At 36.2% G+C, this 18,989-nt stretch overlaps 1 protein-coding gene across 1 annotated transcript in view; it reads right to left on the reverse strand.

The window, feature by feature from the left end:
- The window catches only part of SLCO1B3 (solute carrier organic anion transporter family member 1B3), a 57,580-nt gene extending 50,086 nt beyond the window's left edge, over nucleotides 1-7,494 (reverse strand). Inside the window, exons 1-2 of the mRNA XM_027129244.1 lie at nucleotides 7,435-7,494; nucleotides 3,104-3,255 (exon numbers count right to left, since the gene is read on the reverse strand). Of these exons, the coding sequence (XP_026985045.1) occupies nucleotides 3,104-3,193 (90 nt within the window). The 5' untranslated portion in view covers nucleotides 3,194-3,255; nucleotides 7,435-7,494. The remainder of the gene's footprint in view (nucleotides 1-3,103; nucleotides 3,256-7,434) is intronic.
- Between the last annotated feature and the right edge of the window lie 11,495 nt (nucleotides 7,495-18,989).

The raw sequence follows: 18,989 nt of genomic DNA on the forward strand, positions 1-18,989 counted from the left end.
ACATGTACAGCAAGATGACAACAATCTGGCCAAAGCAAGTAAGAAGCAATAAAAATAGTAGTAGCTAGCATTTATTGAGCACTTACTATATACCATACATTGTTCTAGTGTTTTACTTCTGTTAGTGGATTTATTCCTTACCATAAGTCTGTCAGCCAGATGCTGTTATTTCCCTTTCACAGGTGAAAAAACTTAGATGCAAAGAGGGCAAATGACTTCCTCTAGGAAAAATATATATATTTACAGGTTTTGGAGATTAGGACCTGGACATCTTTGCGTGCCATTACTCTGCCTACCCATGAATATATTAGGTAGCCCGGCAAGGGGGGTCTTAAGGTTGCAAGTGGAGTTAAGGCTGCTAATCAGATGACCTTGAAGATGTTATCCTATATTATCCTGGTTAACTCAATGTAATCCTAAGGGTCCTTTAAATGTGGAAAAGGGAGCAGAAAAGTCAATGTCAATGTGAAAAATACTTGACTGACCATCACTAGCTTTGAATATGGAAGAGAGCTATTAGTCAAGAACTTTGGGCAATTTCCAGAAGTTGGAAAAGGCAAGGAAATGAATTGTCTTTTAGAGTCTCCAGAAAGGATACCGCTCTGCCAACGTCTTGATTTTAGCTCAGTGAGACCTATTTCAGACTTCTCAACTTCAGAATTGTATGATTATTACAGAACTGTGATAAATTTGTTTTGTTATATTAAAGACATACATATACATACACACCTATACATATGTGTGCATTTGTATTTCAGTGTCAGGAGGTGATAAATGCTATGAAGAAAAATCAAATTTGGTTCAAGGGTTATGGATAGGAAATGCTATTTTATATGGGGTGGTCAGGGCTGAGGTAATGTTTAAATAGAGATTTGAATGAGATGAAAGAGCAAGATATCTGGGAGTCAGACATTTCAGATGAAGAAAGAGCAAGTGCAAGCTTCTCCAAGTCAGAAGTGCACGTCACATCTTGAGAAATAGCAAAAAGTCTAATAAGCCAGAAGAAGCTTAGCCAGAGGAAAACTGTGGGGTAGGGATACTGTTGGTGGTTACAAATGGGATGGTTATCCTAATGATTTCCGGAAGGGGAGTGGGAATGAAGGTAGAATGGGAGACCTTTTACTTTTTCCCTATTATTTATGTTTTTTGATGATGATGCACTGCTTTTGTGTTTTTAAAGAATTTTCATTACAACGCAGTGGTACAAGAAATCTGAAGCACAGAAATGACAAGTGTAAAGATGAACAATGTACTTGCAGGGTTTATATAACCTACTTGGTTCAGTTCAAAAATTGAGGGAAAGGGGTAAGAAAGAATCAATCTATGCTGTTGTTATTCTAAATTATTATCTATTTGCACTTTTACACATTTTTCCCTGCTGAGTCTGTAAACCCACATCAGTAACAACGTGTATTTGTGTGTGTGCAGGCAAATATGCTTGCTTGAAACTCAATTATTCAGTATAAAGGGGAATTTTTAGAAGTACAGAATGAGGAAGATTATTACGTAGCCCACTTACAAATCTGTGCTTACCAGAATATCTTGAGGGTACTAATATTATGGAAACCCACAGGTACTTTAGCAACATGGAGTACAATTGAGCTCACGGGACTTGCAATCAGACTGCCTAATTTCAGACCTTGGCTCTACCACTTTCCAGCTTAGGGACCTAGAGAAAGTCATTCACCCTCTAAGTTTTTTTCATGTGTAAAAGGGAGATAATAGCATATGGCTGACTGAATTGTGGTAAGGAATAAATCCATTAGTAGAACTAAACTACTAGAGCAGTGTCTTGCATTTAGTAAGTGCTCGATATACTATTACTGTTATTGCTTCTCTGTTCTTTATTATTGGGCTGCAATTCACATACTTTATACACACTGACAACTTGCTAACTCGAAGCTTTTCTCCAAATATGCTGCAAGAGACTACCCAGGCAATTTTATTTGCTTCAGCTAGTTTGTTGTCACCTTGAATGCATGTGCAAATGAATCACTGTAACCCTCCATATTTAAAAGCGAAATAAGCCAGCACAACCTACTACCCCTAGGCAATAGAATGTGGTCCAGTTGCATTAGCCAGTACTTTCTCCTGGTGACTGCTTTTCTGTTTAAATATTACTTAAATATTTCATCAGAACTGATTTTACCAATAATCTCTGAAAAGCAAACAGACCTCATGTTCCCTGGACAAAGTTAAAACAGACTTTATATAACATGATTGCAATTGAATCTGATCTCTGGTCTTTATTCAGCTAGATAAGACTATAACTTTGAGGAAAACATTTTAAATATTGATCAAAGTCAGCCCTGATTGGTTTCTTGATTTCCTCTAGTCTTCTCTATCGGGGTTTAAAGGCTTTGATTTAGTTTTAAGAGTTTTCCATTTACAACCTAGATGACTTCACAAAAACTTCTCAACTTCCTTGAGTCTTGGTTTCCTTGACTCTGTGCTCAAGGATTGCTTTTTCCTGTCTGTGAAAATCGCAATACAGTCTGTATCATTCACTGTCTCACCGTTTTGTGACAAAAGCAAGAGACAGGATTATCACTTTTACCCACTTGCATATGGAAAAATTAAATGACTTTCCTAAGTCATCAACTAGGTCTTCGGGCCAGGTCTTTTAGTTCCCTTCAGACTATATCATTTAAGTTAATAGAATAACAAATGCTGTTCTTTAAAAAAAAAAAATTAAATAGGTCAAGACCACAAAGTGATTCACAAGACTGATAAATCTTCTCTGTTATAGGTCAAATGTAAGAATTTTTTTTTACATACTATCCATTACACAGAGACTGCTTTATTTTAATCACATTTATAAGTATCTTTTTGTCCATCAAGAATCAAAGAGAAGATATCAAAATCTTTCTAAATTTTCAACTTTAATAAATTCTTAACTAGAAATGTCACCAAAGACCTTTTATTCAGATTTAAAGATTGATTTATATCAAGATATATATCATTGTGTTAATATTTTAATGTATGCTTCAGTTGAAAACTCTAATTTGAAATATAATATTCTTTTAAAAAACTGGCTGCCTTTTCTTTAAATCAAAATTCTCCCTTTACTTATTTTAGTTTGAAAACATGAAACGCATTCCACCTTGAATCCATTGCAGTAGTTTCTAGTTTTCCTTTTCTCAGAATGTTGTGCCTCTGCTGTCTTACTCAAATGTTGATTCTGGTCCATCATTGAAATGCAGATATCATGTGAATGTTTTCAATTTTTGTCGATGTTTCGTTCAAAATGATCACCTTTTTGGAGAGGAAAGTTATAATTTATTTCACTTTAACAATTCAGAAATGAGAAAAGCCTCAAGGTCAACATCAATCAATCAATAATTCCACTAATATTCATTCAGGACCTACCATGTCCTGAGCACCGGGACACAAAAGGAAACACACACTCACACACACACTCACACGCACACTCACACGTATACAAATTTCTAGCTTTAGCGAGATTGTAATTTAGGAGGATAAATGTATGGAGGGGAACTTGAAACAACAAATAAATAAAGTAATACAGAATCACACACTAGATGGGATTAAATAAATTATCAGCAATTACCTATTGGAAATAAAATTTTGTTATATTTTCTGTATATCTACATTATAAGGTTTAGGAAGACAAATAAGTGTTTAATTCATCTTTCTGGTTTTACAAAATGCCAAACAGTACCTTGCATATAGTAGATAGTCAAAATGAATAGAAAAATAATGTAATTAATTATAATTAGAGTGGCCTAAAAAGGTTTCAGAGAGAAAATATTAATACCTCTGGAACCAGGCTCAAAAACCAGAGAAAGTTTGGATTTGTTAAAAAGAGCTTAGTGTACTCCAAGTACCTGGCAGAGGGACTATGGCCGTGCTTGAACTTACCATCACCATGATTCCACTTTATTTTAATTTTGTTTATTTTTGAAGAGAGAGTATATTTGAAGTTGAAAGCACAAAACATCAAAAATGACACATAGGAAAAATTCTTCCTCTAACCCTCATCCAGTTTCTCTTTCTGAGGAAGAGTATTATTAGCTTTCAATGAATCTTGTCCAGAAATACGATATGCATTTTTAATTAAATACACAACATGTTCCTTTTTTAACACAGATGGCAGCATACGTTACTACAGTTATCTGCCTTTTTGCTCTGCTTTATATACTTAACTTTATATTAATGTGGCTTACTCAGTTTTCTTATGGTTCTAGGGTATTCCACTGTCTATAGTTTATCTACCTAGTTTTATGTCTAGGTAGCATCTAATTTAGATTAGGTTGCATCGAATTATTTCATATTAGAAAAATTTCTTAATATGTCTTTTGATTTATGTGTGATCATTTCTGTAGGATAAAATTCCTACAAGTGGAGTTTTGAGGTCAAATGTAAGAGAGATTAAAATTTTGAGAGTTATTAAGCCCCTATCTTAAAGACTAGTAAAATGAATCAACTTATTTCTTAGATTTGCTCTTTTTTGTAGAATAGTATGTTATTCACTGAGGTTTAGAAAATGTATTCTTATTTATTCATATGTGCATAATACATATTTATGTAGCAAAAATACCTATTTATGTATAGAAACAAGCATAAACATAGATATATGATTTAATAGGGCACTAATTATACAGTATATTTAATACATGTTCTATATACAGTTGATTCTCATTATTTGCAGTAGTTGTGTTCTATAAAGTTCTTGCAAATGCTGAATTAGCAATGACTAAACATTGCTCCTAGGGGAAATAGAGGGTTTGGTTCCTGTTTATCTGTGGTCACAACATTTTTGTCAACCAATGAATACATAACCTTGTTTTATGTTTCCTTCCTGTTAGACACCTTATTTAATTCGTATTATTGATCACTAACATTGAATCTGTGGAGAATAGCACTTTGCAGCTCAAGCCTGAAGGAAGCTTATGTAATTCATGTATCTTTTCCGTCAGGCACATCACAGCTCTCTTGAACTTAGGAACACTAGACAGCACTTCAGCATTATGCTTGAGAGCCATTTTAATAGCAAAATCACCTACAGAAAGCACACAAATGAAAAAAAATGGCTCTAAGTAGACTGTGAAAAGGTCACTTGTTTCTATTACGAGAGCAAAAACAAGAAAGCAGAGCCATATCTTATATCTTGTCCAACCTCAGCTGAGAACGTTCATGTGGGAGAACTCAAATTTTTTGCCACTCTCTGCAGGTTTGTGAATGACCATGAAAGAGCAGCAGTATTGATTTAAGGGTTACAAATCCATTTTAGTGAGTAGGAAAATTCACAAATACAGAATCCACAAATGATGAGGATCAACTGTATATTCTATTCATTAATTCATGCAGTAAGAATTTATATATATATAAAGTCCATCAATATACATAATGCATATTAAATGGCTAATGTACAAATACAGAAATGATAAATATCTGAAGATATTATCACTTGTGTGTATATGAATGTATATAAACATACACATGAATGCAGAAACCCACACCCATGTACATTTAAGTGAATCCTAGTTATTCTATATTTCTGGCATGTGGTCCATATATACCTGGGCCTGTTCAGTTACTGAGTGAAGTGGAGTGAGGAGGGAATCAGTAGTTCGGTCCCAAAGTCACAGGCAGCCTTTTGATAAGTTTTATGTCATTTTTACATGAACACCTCTTTCTGTATCCTTTGTTCAGGACTTAAATGTTAGGAAAGCATTTTTACCACTTAATCCTCTGAATTATTTGAAAGGTAGATAGTCACCCTTTAGCTTTAGTTTTTTGTTTGGTTGGTTTGGCTACTCAACAAACATTCCCGAATGCTATGATCTCACCACTCCTATCCTTGTTGATTGCAATTGATTAAATTATTGTCCTGTCTCCCAGCCTTCTCCCTTTCCTATGCATATCACTTCCATCCTTAGAATCTTTCAGAGGTCTCTTGTACCACACAAAATAAAACTCACGTATAGTATTTGATATTCTTCCTGAACTAAAACCAGCCTTTGTGTTTAGTCTCAATACACCCATAAACACTTTCCACCCTGTGGAACCACTGTCCCCAGAAGAAAGGTCTCTGCTCACCTGTATGTTTCTTCTTAACCTGTAATGTTCTTCTTCATCTCTTGTTTGTAATTCTGCCCCAACTCACCCCTCTTAGATATTTTCCCGTTGTTACTCCCAGTTGAAATAACCTTTCCCACACTGCTGCTCCACTGGACAATATCCCTTGTAATGTAGTCATTCCTTTTCCCTGTATTTCTACTACTTTCCCAAACAGATTGCTAGTCCACACCTCTCTCCTACATATTGGGGAAAAGTATCCAGATAAAAAGTTGGAAATGTAGGCACTTTTACCTTATTTCTGAAAAGGATTAAATTATAACAAATCACTACATAGTAATTAAAAGATTGAAATATCAATTCAGGGTTGACTCTAAACACCATATTTTCCACATCCCCACGGCATTTTAAGCCTGACTTGAAGACATTTAACAATTTTTTCTCTGGACATATTTTTTTTCTCAGAGTTCTAAACAGCTAACATGTAAATGAATTTTGGGGATGCAATAAGTTTATAACATAAACCACGATGTTCTGTAAGACAGGCATTCAGATGTAGCATTGCAACTCTTCCTTGAATAATAGTACAGTCCAGTTCTGCTCCCTTTTGATTGGGGTGGAGCAGAGGGAAGAATCTCACCAGCCTCTGCTTATCTGTGCAAGCTTTTCCTATTTGAGTGATCATAGAAAAGCAGTGCAATCCAAGTGATCTACCATGTACAATACATGTGGTACTAAGGAGGGAAAAAGGGAAAACAGCATTTACTAACTTCTTAAACCTTTTATGGGTCTGTAAATAATTTAATACTTTTTAATTAAATAATATTAATAATAATTATAAGGGTAGCCACCTTCCTGAGTTGGAGAAGGGAACTAATATTTTTGAGTCCTTAGTTTGTGCCAGGAACTGTGTTGAGGCAGAAGTTTTTTCTCATTTAATCAGAAATAAAATCATCTAGAAAACCTCTTCTTTTGACCTCCCCTTGAGTCAAATTTGAGTTGAAACAAGGAACGTTGAGGTGAGTAAGTGGCTATGAGGCATATCCCATTTCTTGATGTTTACCAACTAACTCTCCAACTCACATTATTTTTTCAGACTTGAAGTTCCACTTGAATAGAAAGTAATAGGAATGGGATTTCAGTCTTTATTTTTAAATTATAAATGTCTGATTTTCTGTATTTTATTTTTAAAAACATCAACCTGAGGCTCAGCTACCTCTAGAAGGGATAGTTAATAAGTTTTAAAGGTTTAGAACATAAGGGTGTAGAAGACACATAACATAAAATATGTAATATTTATCATGTCCATCAAAACAATTTTTCCCCTTGAAATTTCTGGAAGTTTCTCACATACAGGAAACATTGAAATTCGAGAATCTCAAAGGTTCTTACCTGGACTTAGGATCCTACAGCAATGGCCACAGGTCCGTCCCTTTATCTGTTGTTATAGTCTCTTGTTAAATAGTTGGCTCGTTATTTTTTTTACAGTCCAATGATGATTAACTACCTTCTTAGGTCATTGTCCCAGGCAAATAGAAGAAAATTAACTACTTATCCTAAGAATCTCCTCTGCATGCCTGTAGTTTAAAGATTATGTTAATAATTTCTCATAATTTACAAATTATTTGTATGTAAAAGTTCAAAAATTAAGCTTTACTTCTGAGAATAATTTACATTTGCTTACTCAATTAAGTTGTTTGCATATTTTTCTTTAAAAATACAAATACAACAGATTATCCAAAGTGATAAAACAATTCCACATAGAAAAGACTACAAGGCAATTTAAAAAATTTGTCTACACAAGGACCAACTATACTATACTGTACTATATAGTACAGGGAACTCTGCTCCATGTTATGTGGCAATCTGGTTTGGAGGGGAGTCTGGGGGAGAATGGATACATGTATATGTGTGGCTGAGTCGCTTTGCTGTGCTCCTGAAACTGTTACAACGTTGTTAATTGATATACTCCAACATAACATAAAAAGTTTAAAAATAAATAAATAAAATAAAAATGGGGAAAAATTTTGAAAAATAAAAATCTGTCTACAGGTTCTTTTAGCATTCAAAAAATCAAATGTACTCTTTTGTTTGATATTTGCATGCAATTCTAATATGATGTGTCTGGATACCGGATGTCCCATATGGAATAGTAAAGTGCCAATTCATTGCAAGACAGGTCTTCTAAGTGACAACATTTTTAAAGATGATGAAAGTCAAGACTACATTGCATAATAGATGTCTTATATCAAGGTATACAGAAAGTAGGTCACATTATTTCTTTCTATTCACTTGATTTTTAGAGACGGGGAGACCTTGACACAATTGAACATTTTCTTGGGGTTCTTGAAGTTTCATGCCCTCACTTGTTCATTCAGCAACTCAAATGTTTTTGAATCCCTGCTATATCTCTCTACCTCAGATATTGGGCTCTGTTCTGGAGGTGTACTAATGCAAATAAAATTCATACCCTTCTTCTCTCACATGAATAAATAATGTATATTATATATGTTTTATACATATATGTTATTTATTCATTATAGTTATATATAGTATATATAATATATGTGTATGTAGAGAGACATGTGTGTGTGTATATATATGGCTATCATATATAGATAGCAATGTGAATGTATATACATGTACATAGATATGCACATACACATATGAATATATATATGTACATACATATATAGCAATGTGAAGATGCATATGTGAAAACACAGTTACCCCTTATCACTCCTGCAGGGCAATCCTTGATACAGCTGCAACAATATTTATTTAAGTCCTATATCTCAGTTATTTGATAAATTGGTTCAATCCTTGGAACTGTTGGAATCATGGGAAGAATCAGAGACTGTGGAGGGGAAACGTTAGGAGATATTAAATTTCTCTATTAAAAGGAACTGAGGAATGAAGACCTGGGCCTGGGAAGGTTAGGATCCAGTCATCTATAGCAGACTGGGGCCCACACTCAGGAGATTCTGATTCAGTTGACCAAAGATTATGATGTTTTAATAAGCACTTCAGTGAACTTTTATGTTATGCCAGATGTTGAGAACCACTGTAGCAGAGCTAGAGAACATTTTCAGTTGATTTTGTGAACTTCCTTTTCATTCAGAGTAGGGATATAGTCTAGGGGTTCCAATGCTATTGATTTTCTCTTTAAATTTCTGTTCTACCCAAGTCACATCACTTGGTTTTGAGACAGCTGTGTTGAAAGAATGAAGGTAAAACAGTACAAATTAGTAGACCCTTTTTTAATCCCTAAACGAAAGCTTTCTGTTGAAATTCTGGAGTGTTTCCAGAGATCAAAGAGCATTTGCTCTTTTTCTTACATGACTGTTTTAAGTACTTGAACTGTTCTTCTTTTGTGACTTGTGGAAGAATATAGGTGGTCAGGAAAGACGTTGCAACAGCTCTTTCAAGATCAATATTATGCTAACATCCATGAGTCAATAGAATTGCAAAATTTGCTAAAAATAATCTTATTGGTATTTACTTCAGAGATAATCATCCCAGTTCTGATGATATATGGTCTTTGCAATCTGATAGATTTTGATGCCAATTTGTCTCTGCTACTTGCTAGCAGTATGAACCTAAGTAGGTTATCTAAACTTTTCTGAACATGAATATCCGTATCTGTAAAGTAGGAAGATAATACTTGGGGTAAGGATTAAATAATGTGTGCAAAGTGCTTTGCATAGTACCTGACAAATTACAGATTTGATACCTAATAAGATTCAGTGTATGACATTAGTGTATTATAAATACTCAAAGCAATTAATTCATATGAAATGAGTAAAAATAAAATCTCCATGACATGTACCCAGCAGTTTTTATTTCCAGAGTACTCAGAGGGGTCCGCAGGCATTCTTGAAGAGGGAGACTTTAGGTTCAAGGACAACCTGCAGCTGTCTCCTGCCATACTTCTCTTAGTAATGGTCAAGAGGCAGCCCCATAACACATTGTAAATCAACTATACTCTGATAAAATTCACTTTAAAAAAAAAAGAGGCAGCTCTGGGAGGCTGCAGATGACTCCTGGAAAGAACCTCACATCTTTCTACCCACTAGAGTCCTGGCATCATCATGACTGATCTTATTGTGGCCATCATTTCTCTTGTGTTGGTCACCACCATGAGAAGTGAGGGATTCCCTGATCACTTTCTTCAGCTCCTGTCTAATCCCCATATGGCTCTGCACCCTCCTGTATTTGCCCTCATCTCCTATCCCTCCCCCAGTCCTGAACTGAGATACTTCTCTTGAGATGTTTGGAACTCATGGTTAATCACAAGTAGAATTCCCTCTACCTTTAGCCTCTTCCCTGACACATTTTGCTTCACCTTCTTGCTTTAACTTAAACCTGGCCCTTCCCTGAGGACATTGCCTTTCAAAGCTCCTGTGATCAATGGGGGCTACATTGTTCTCCATTTTGCTCCATACCAGATGCCTTGGTCTCCAATTTCCCTTACTGCGCTACTTCCTTTCTGTTTTCACACCCTCTTCTCTCAGAATCCATCGTTATGAATCTCATATCTAAAGACTCTATCACTTCGTCTTGGTGGAATCATCTACCAGTCCTTGAGTCACTCCTACTTCTTCCATGAGTTTTAGCTCTTGATTCAAAGCCAATCTTTCAAAATATTCCTGCTGTAATAATTATCAGTAATTGTAATGACCATGAAGAGAATACTTCTAATTCCCTGACTTCTTAGCTTTTCAACTTTCTCTTCTTTGATAGCCTTGCTTCTACTCACTCCAATGGATATATCCTAGACTTTGTCACATCAAAACTGCAACTTCGGGGCTTCCCCAGTGGCGCAGTGGTTGAGAATCCGCCTGCTAATGCAGGAGACACGGGTTCGAGCCCTGGTCTGGGAAGATCCCACATGCCGCGGAGCAACTAGGCCCGTGAGCCACAACTACTGAGCCTGCGCGTCTGGAGCCTGTGGTCTGCGACAAGAGAGGCCACGACAGTGAGAGGCCTGCGCACCGCGATGAAGAGTGGACCCCGCTCTCTGCAACTGGAGAAAGCCCTCACACACAAACGAAGACCCAACACAGCCAAAAATAAATAAATAAATAAATTAATTAAAAAAAACCCTGCAACTTCTCCATAATACAAGTTTCAAGAATTGGAGTTCCACTATCTGTCTTGCCAGCTCACACACTGTAGTGCCCCGGATGCTTCCACTGACCAGGATCTATCTGTCCATTGATTGATTTTACCAGAGGTTTCACTGTGCCTTATTTCACGTTGTCATTTCCCTCCATATCTGGGTTAAATTTAATGGTCATGGTAATCACTTTCTTCCATATATCTTCAAGTCATTTGTGACCCTGGCATCATTTTAATTGCTTGACAAAACACAACCTGGATTAAATACAACTCTCAGACTACTCTGTCCATTCATCCATGCTGCTGAACGTGATTGAAGAAAAACCCTCAGCCGTGTTGACTTTAAATTTAGGATCGTGAAGTTCAAATGGGTCTTTCTTGGGCTTAGGTATCGTGTTGCATTTTCCCAATCCATGTCGTCTTGCTTTCTCAGTAACTATCTTTTGCTTTCATCTCTCTTCTCAAAACTCTAACACATCTTTTCCTATCTCCACCTTCAGCTGATGATGATTTCACTAACAAAAATGAAGCTCAAAATTTCCCGAATCTTCTTTCACCACATCTGTCTACCTATAGCATCAGTACCACATACTCTGCCTTGATGAACTGTCTATGCTCTAGCTAAGGCCAGCCTCCACTTGTGCACCAGATTACTTCCTCTGGCATTCCCAAGGATAGCAGTTTTTCCTTTCTAGAGAAATGTTCCCCTCAGCCTATAATCATGCCATCACTTTCCCATCTTCAAAAATCCCTCTATTGATCCCATTCCCTTTCCTGGTATTAACATTATTTCTGTGCTATTTTTACATTTAAAAAAATCTTCTCAAAATGCTTATATATAATTAATGTTTTCCATACCTTTTCTCATATTCTCCCTTGCGGACACTTCAATCAAGTTTTGCCCCCAACTCCTCACTCAAACTACTCTTGCCTAAGTCATAAATTACCTAAATGCCACATGTAATGGTCTTCAGCTGACTTGACCTATTAGCAGCATTTTTTCAGAGCTGATTACTTTCTACTCAGCACACCATCTTTTATGGTTTTCCTCTTAACTTACTACAATACAATTTAATGCAAATACAATTTGATGTTTTGACATATGTATTCACTGATGAGACCAAAATAATGAACATAAAAGTCACTCCCAGGAGTTTTCTCCTGCCTTCTCTACTATTCCCCATCCTAGACCAAGCCATTGATCTGTTTCCAGCACTATGGATTAATTTACATTTTGTAGAATTTTATACTAATGTAATCAAATTGTACATACTGCTTTTTGTCTGACTTCTTTAATTCAAAATAATTATTTTGAAATTCAATCATGTTGTGTATATCAATAGTTTCATTTCTTTCTATGCTGATTAGTATTCCAATTATGAATATGTCACAATCTATTTACCTGTTTATAGAAATTTAAGTTGCTTTCAGTTTTGGTCTACTACAAATAAAAGTCTTATGGGGCTTCCCTTGTGGCGCAGTGGTTGAGAGTCCGCCTGATGCAGGGGACACGGGTTCATGCCCCGGTCTGGGAAGATCTCACATGCCGCGGAGCAGTTAAGCACGTGAGCCATGGCCGCTGAGCCTGCGCGTCCGGAGCCTGTGCTCCGCAACGGGAGAGGCCACAACAGTGAGAGGCCCGCGTACCGGAAAAAAAAAAAAAAAAAGTCTTATGAACATTGGTTTATAAGTACTTTTGTGTACATATGCTTTCATTTCCCTTAAAAAATACCTGGTAGTGGAATGCCTGGCTTACACAGGAGGTGTGTGTTTAAGTTTTTAAGAAATTGCTAAACTATTTTCTAACATAGTTCTATCATTTTACATTCGCATCAATAGTGTATGAGTTTCAGTTCCTCCACATCCTCACCAACAATTGGTATAAATAATCTTTTTAATTTTAGTCCTTTTAGTAGATGTGTAGTGGTATCTAATTGTGGTTTTAATTTGCATTTCCCTAATAACAAATGATGTTGAGCATCTTGTCATGTGCTTATTTGTTGTCCATCTCCCTAAATATAATTTTCATTTTGAGTTGTTTTTCCTTGTGAAATGTCTGCTCATATCCTTTGCCCAGTTTTACTGGAATGTTTGTCCTCATTATTGAATGGTAAGAGTTTTTTAGATGTCTTCAAACAGGCCTTTCTTGGATAAATGTTTGCAAACATTTTCAAGAGCAACAGTTTAAAATTTTGATAGAGTCTAATTTCTTTTTTCTTTACAGTTTGTGTTTTTTGTGTTCTATGTGAGAAATCTTTACCGAAATGAAGGTCAATGAGATTTTCACATTTTGTTCTAGAGGTTTTATATTTTTAGCTATTACATTTAGGTCTATATTCTAGCTTGAATTAATTTTAGTATAAGGTGTGAGGCAAAGTCAAGGTTCATTAACTTGTTCATTGTTATCTAATTTACTTAGCATTGTTTGTTAAAAAGATTATTCTTTCCCTATTAACTTGACTTAGAATCTTTGTAAACTATCAGTGAAACATAAATGTGTTGGTCTATTTCCAGACTCCTTATTCTATTCCATTGATCAATATGTCTATCTATACATTAATACCATAGTATCTTGATTACTATAGCTTCAAAAAAGTCTTGAAATGAGAAGTGTTAAGTCTTCCTACTTTGTTCTTCTTTTTCAAGGATGTTGTGGCTATTTTAGGTCCTTGGCACTTCCATGTAAATTTTTTGATCTGCTTGTCAATTTCTGAAAAAAACCTCTGCTGGAATTTTGGTCAGGATTGCAGTCACTGTATAGATCAGTTTTGGTATAATTGGCGTCTTAGCAATATTGAAACATATAATTCGTGAACATGGTATATCTCTCTTTTGTTTAAGTCTTGTTTAATTTCTCTCAGCACAGTTTGTAGTTTTCAGTGTACAAGTCTTTCATATCTTTTGTCAAATTTCTTAAGCATTTCATATTTTTATACTATTATTGTTTTATTTCAATTTCTGACTGTTCAGTGCCAGTATATAGAAATAAAATTGATTTCTGTATATTGGACTTGTGTCCTGCAATCCTGCTAAACTTACTTTGTAGTTCTAGTGGATTTTTAAAAATATGTTTCTTAGGATTTTTAATATATGTTACCATGTTCTGTGCAAATAAAGACACTTGTATTTCTTTCTTCCTTTCCAATTTGGATGTTTTCCACCCCTGCCTTAGTGTACTGACTAAGACTTCCAGTGCCCTCTCTGGGCTCTCATATCACAAAATAAAAGTGGTGAGAGCAGGCATCCTTGCTTTGTTCCCAATGTTAGGGAATAGAATTTTCAGTATTTCACAATTAGGCATGTTGCTACCTGTACGTTTTTGTAGCTGTAGGTTAAAAAACTTTCCTGCTACTTCTATTTTTTCTGAGTTTTTATTCATCATTAACAAATGACTTAACATTCAAGAGTCAATCAAGGTAATTCACTGCATCAGTAGGATAAAGAGAAAAAAAATCCTTAAACTTATATCATCTCAAAAGATGAAGAAAAAGCATTTGATGAAATTCTTCATTCACTTATGATAAAAACACTTATCAAACTATGACTAGAACTTCCTTAAAGTAATATAGAGTTTCTACCAGAATACCTATATAATTATCATACTTCATTATATTTTTATTGGACATCAAGGTATTGATGGATAGGGAGAAATAGAGGGTCCAATAAATTGGAAGTCCAATGAGTTAGGAGAAAGGGTATTTGAGAGAAATTGAGGGAATGAGATGAAGGAAAAAAGTGGAAATTTAAATACAGTATTTTGGAGCAGTTCCAGGTGATGACAAATACCAGAATATGGCTACAGGATGGGGTGACTGCAGTTGAATAGAGGTGTGCATTTTCCCACTGCTCAAAAAGGCATAGAAATCCTACTCAAGGCTGTCTGTGTTGAGCCTTCAGGGCAGTGTTGTACAAATACACCTTCTGTGATGATGAAAATGTTCTATAAGTGCATTCTCAAATGCAGTAGCAAGTAGCTACACATGGCTATTAGAAACTGAATTTTTAACTTTATTTAATTCAGATTTAAGTCACCACATATATTTAGTGGCTACCTTATTGGATAGCATAACTTCAGGGTGTCAGTCTGTACCCTGGTGGAGCAGAAGAAGAATGGCCTTTTCCCAAGACTGTCACAAAATCTCACTTAAACAATTCCTAAGGCTTTTACCTTGAACCTAACTCTTTCCTAGGACCAAAATACCAAATCATTAGGCTGTTAAGACACAGAGGGGATAGGAAATGCTCTATTACTTCTATTTTCATATATGATTTCCTTCTTTCTCCTCTATTTTCTCCCTTCAATTTCCTGCTGTCTCTCAGGATCAAGGATCAAGCACAATGTCAGATATTATGATCACTCAATATGTGGTAGCTATTATAATAGACTTTTCTAATTATAAACAATACCATAATGAACATCTTTTAATGTAAATATTTGAAAACATCTATGATTACTTCTATGGTGTACTATTTTAGCACCAAAATTACTGACTCAAAGAGTGTAAGCTTTTAAAAACTCACTTTTCAAATAGCTTTCCAGAAGGATTCTATCAGTAACAGTCCCTCCATATATATTGCACTTCTCAATTTATATCTGTCATATCTTTTTTCAATCTTAGATTATTAGTTGCAAAATGGAAACTCACTGTTGTTTCATTTTTCACTTATTTGATTATAGAACATATTTATGCTAATTCCATAAGACCTTATGATAAAGTCCTCTAATATATTTCATATGACCCAGGTATTATTTCCTTCATCTCTTTCTAGTTATCTTTGGCTCAAACTTAGAATAATATTTTTTCATCCTCAAATGGCAAAAATGTGTGTCCTCTTGAACAGCACCAGTATAGCATTTGGTTTTCTGTAATAGGAATCCTGATTAGCCCTATTTTCTGGTATATTCTTAATACTACAGGCCACACAATAAACATTTTTTTTCTGGAAATTCTAACTTTACTGGATAATTCTCAAGTTATTTGCTCTCACATGATATAACAAAGACCAGTCACAATCCCCAACATTGTCTTTGGAGCAAAAGAATTACAGAATTCTCCTGTTCTCAACTACTGCTAATCAAGAAGCCCGTGAAATTCCAGTTATGACCTGACTTCCTTGAATCATCTTGTCCATTTTCCTCAGGCTTCTCTAAGTGTGTCGTGTCCCATGGACTTCATGGCTTCAGATGTTCTCTTGGATATCTGTAGCTGCCTAACAATCTTCATAACACAACACACTGGCTAGTTTAATCAATCATTCCATAAGCGAGGACTAGAAGAGCTGGTAGGTTTGGGAGTAAAGAAGTCCCAGGTAGATGGGAGCTGACGTTATGGCTACAAATCAGAAGCACATACCAAGACCCAAGTGGAAATTACCTGTATAGTACTGATGATTGTGAAATTCTTCAGCCAGTAGGTGGAAGCAGACTCCTGTCTGTAAAGAGCGAAACTATAAACAGCTCACATATCTGAGTAGTTATTTAGCACTTTGCAGTGAAAGCAGCTTTCATTCTCCAGGAATCCGCTCTCTTGGGCAATATTTATGCAGCCACTAATCCCTATTCAAAGGAGATTAGGAGCCTTCACAAGTTTAACCCATGCCTAGGATATTCCAATATTTTCTATGCAACTTCAGGTTAGGTGAAGTAAACATAACAAAAGACTAAAACATCATCTGAGTAGGTTTTTAATGCTAATAAGTTAATCATTTACCTGGTAAATGAATTCTATCCTTACCTCATTCTTCTAAAAGGACAGTGCTATTTGACTTAGGGTCTGGAAGGCAGGATTGGACTAGGAAGGGCAAATCCACAGAGAAGGAGGTAAGTGGGAGGGCAAATGTGATTTAGTAATGGGGATGATGTTGATAACTATCAGGGTTCTTGGCTTTCCCCAAGCAATAGAAATTGATAAGAGGCCAGACAAGAAATTCAGGCAAGGTTCTATTGGGGCTCCTGCAGTGTCGGGGTGAGTAAAAAACAAGTAACAGTTTCCCTTGCTCGCTCCCCTAGAGGGGAGAGCTGGTTCATTACATGGGGTGAGGGTAGGGGTGTGTCAGGTTGAAGGGGGCTACTTGGGTGGTTTGCCCACCCCTTTGGTGATGTTCTGTGCAGGGGGCATGGGAAGTACCCTGCTTTTGCTCCTGGCTCTTCAGAAGTGGCAGTTGGTTGTTTTTGGTCTTTTTGTATCTTGCTGTCCATAATTTACCCCAACTGTGAATTCACACAGTTTTTAGTCCCTTATAGTTTCTTTGCATTCTGTTGTTTGAGGAGACTTTTGTCCAGGTGGAAGCACTGCAGCAAAGGGTCCCGGGTCCCAGGTCCCAGCCTGTCTCAGTGTGACCTTTGAGCTCCGTGAGGGCAGGGATATATCTACAATGTTTGCTTCAAAGGCTAAGATACAGTTCCAGATACCTAGTGGATACCCGTTAAATATTTGTTAATAAAATTGTGAATAATTAAATAGACGTTTGAATGGCGTCTCTTCTCAGGATTTGATAGCTCAGCAGTATCCCTTGTAAAATGTATGTAATAAGAAGTTGAAGGGCAATGGAGAACGATGATGTGGGAGGCTGAAGAATGATCTCAGAAGATATCCACATCTTAATCCCTGGACCCTGTGAATGTTAATTTATATGGCAAAAGTCATTTTACAAATATAATTAAGGATCTTAATGTGAGGAGAGTATCCTGGATAATCTGGATGGGTGCTAAATGTAATCAAAAGTGTCATTTAAGAGGCAGGCAGAGGGAGATTTGAACATGGAGGAAAAAGGTCACGAGTCAAGGAATACAAGAGGTCACTAGGACCTGAAAAAGCAAGGAAACAGATTCTCTCTCTTCTGAGGTTCCAGAAGAAACCAGCCCTGCTGACACCTTGACATCAGCCCAGTGAAACTAATTTCAGACTTGTGACTTCAGAGCTGTAAGAAAACACATTTGTGTTGTGTTAAATCATTAAGTTTGTGATACTTTGTATTACAGTAATAGGAAAATAATACAGGTGGTAACCGTCATCTTCATCCCTCATCTCTCTTCCTCTGCTGGCGTCCAAGGTTGGATATAACCAATGGAATATGAAGTCAAGGCCATCTAGTCAACATGATCTGTCCTAGAAGGAAACACACAGCCAGTGGATAGGCAATGTCAGAGAAAAAACTCTGATATTGGAGTCCCAGCCAGGTCAGCCTCAGGGTAAAGGAGTCAAGTCCTTTAACACATAACTGAATTTTGGAACACGATTACAAATACATTAGTAACTTAAAGGCTGGGGAAAGTCAACTTTATTTCCATATGTTGAGAAATATAGGCTTGAGCTGATCTCCGATTATTTGTGTCATCTTTATACATAGAGAACTTTTACATCAGTCTTGGGATTATGGAAAGTAGCTGAATACTGGAGACTGAATACAACCTACTAGTGCTGAAGACTCAACTCATTCAACTGACACAAGTTTATTGAGTAGTACTAATATGCTAACCAGTGTATGCAGAGCTGGGCATCGACACAAACAAATAAGTTATGTTCACATCCTCAAGAAGCTCACAGACTGATGGTAGATAAAATGAATGACCTTGGGTTGTGCTACTCCCTAAGTAATACTCTTGATCATGCATGGACAAACTATCAAATCCTTAAATTTCATTGAATGCAGTTCGAGAGTCAGTAAAACGTTCAAACTAAATGCTAGAGGATTAAGAATAGCAGGGGCTGGGGGTGGTCTTATAGTAATAGCTTATTGATCATTACTTTCTGTTCCTCTAGATCAGTGGTCAGCAAATTACATACTGAGGGCCACAAGTAACCCCTTGATGGTTTTCTCAAAAA

Source organism: Aethalodelphis obliquidens, unplaced genomic scaffold (assembly GCF_003676395.1).
Source record: "Aethalodelphis obliquidens isolate GAN/ISIS:26980383/991018 unplaced genomic scaffold, ASM367639v1 scaffold36, whole genome shotgun sequence".
NCBI classification, from domain to species: Eukaryota; Metazoa; Chordata; class Mammalia; order Artiodactyla; family Delphinidae; genus Aethalodelphis; species Aethalodelphis obliquidens.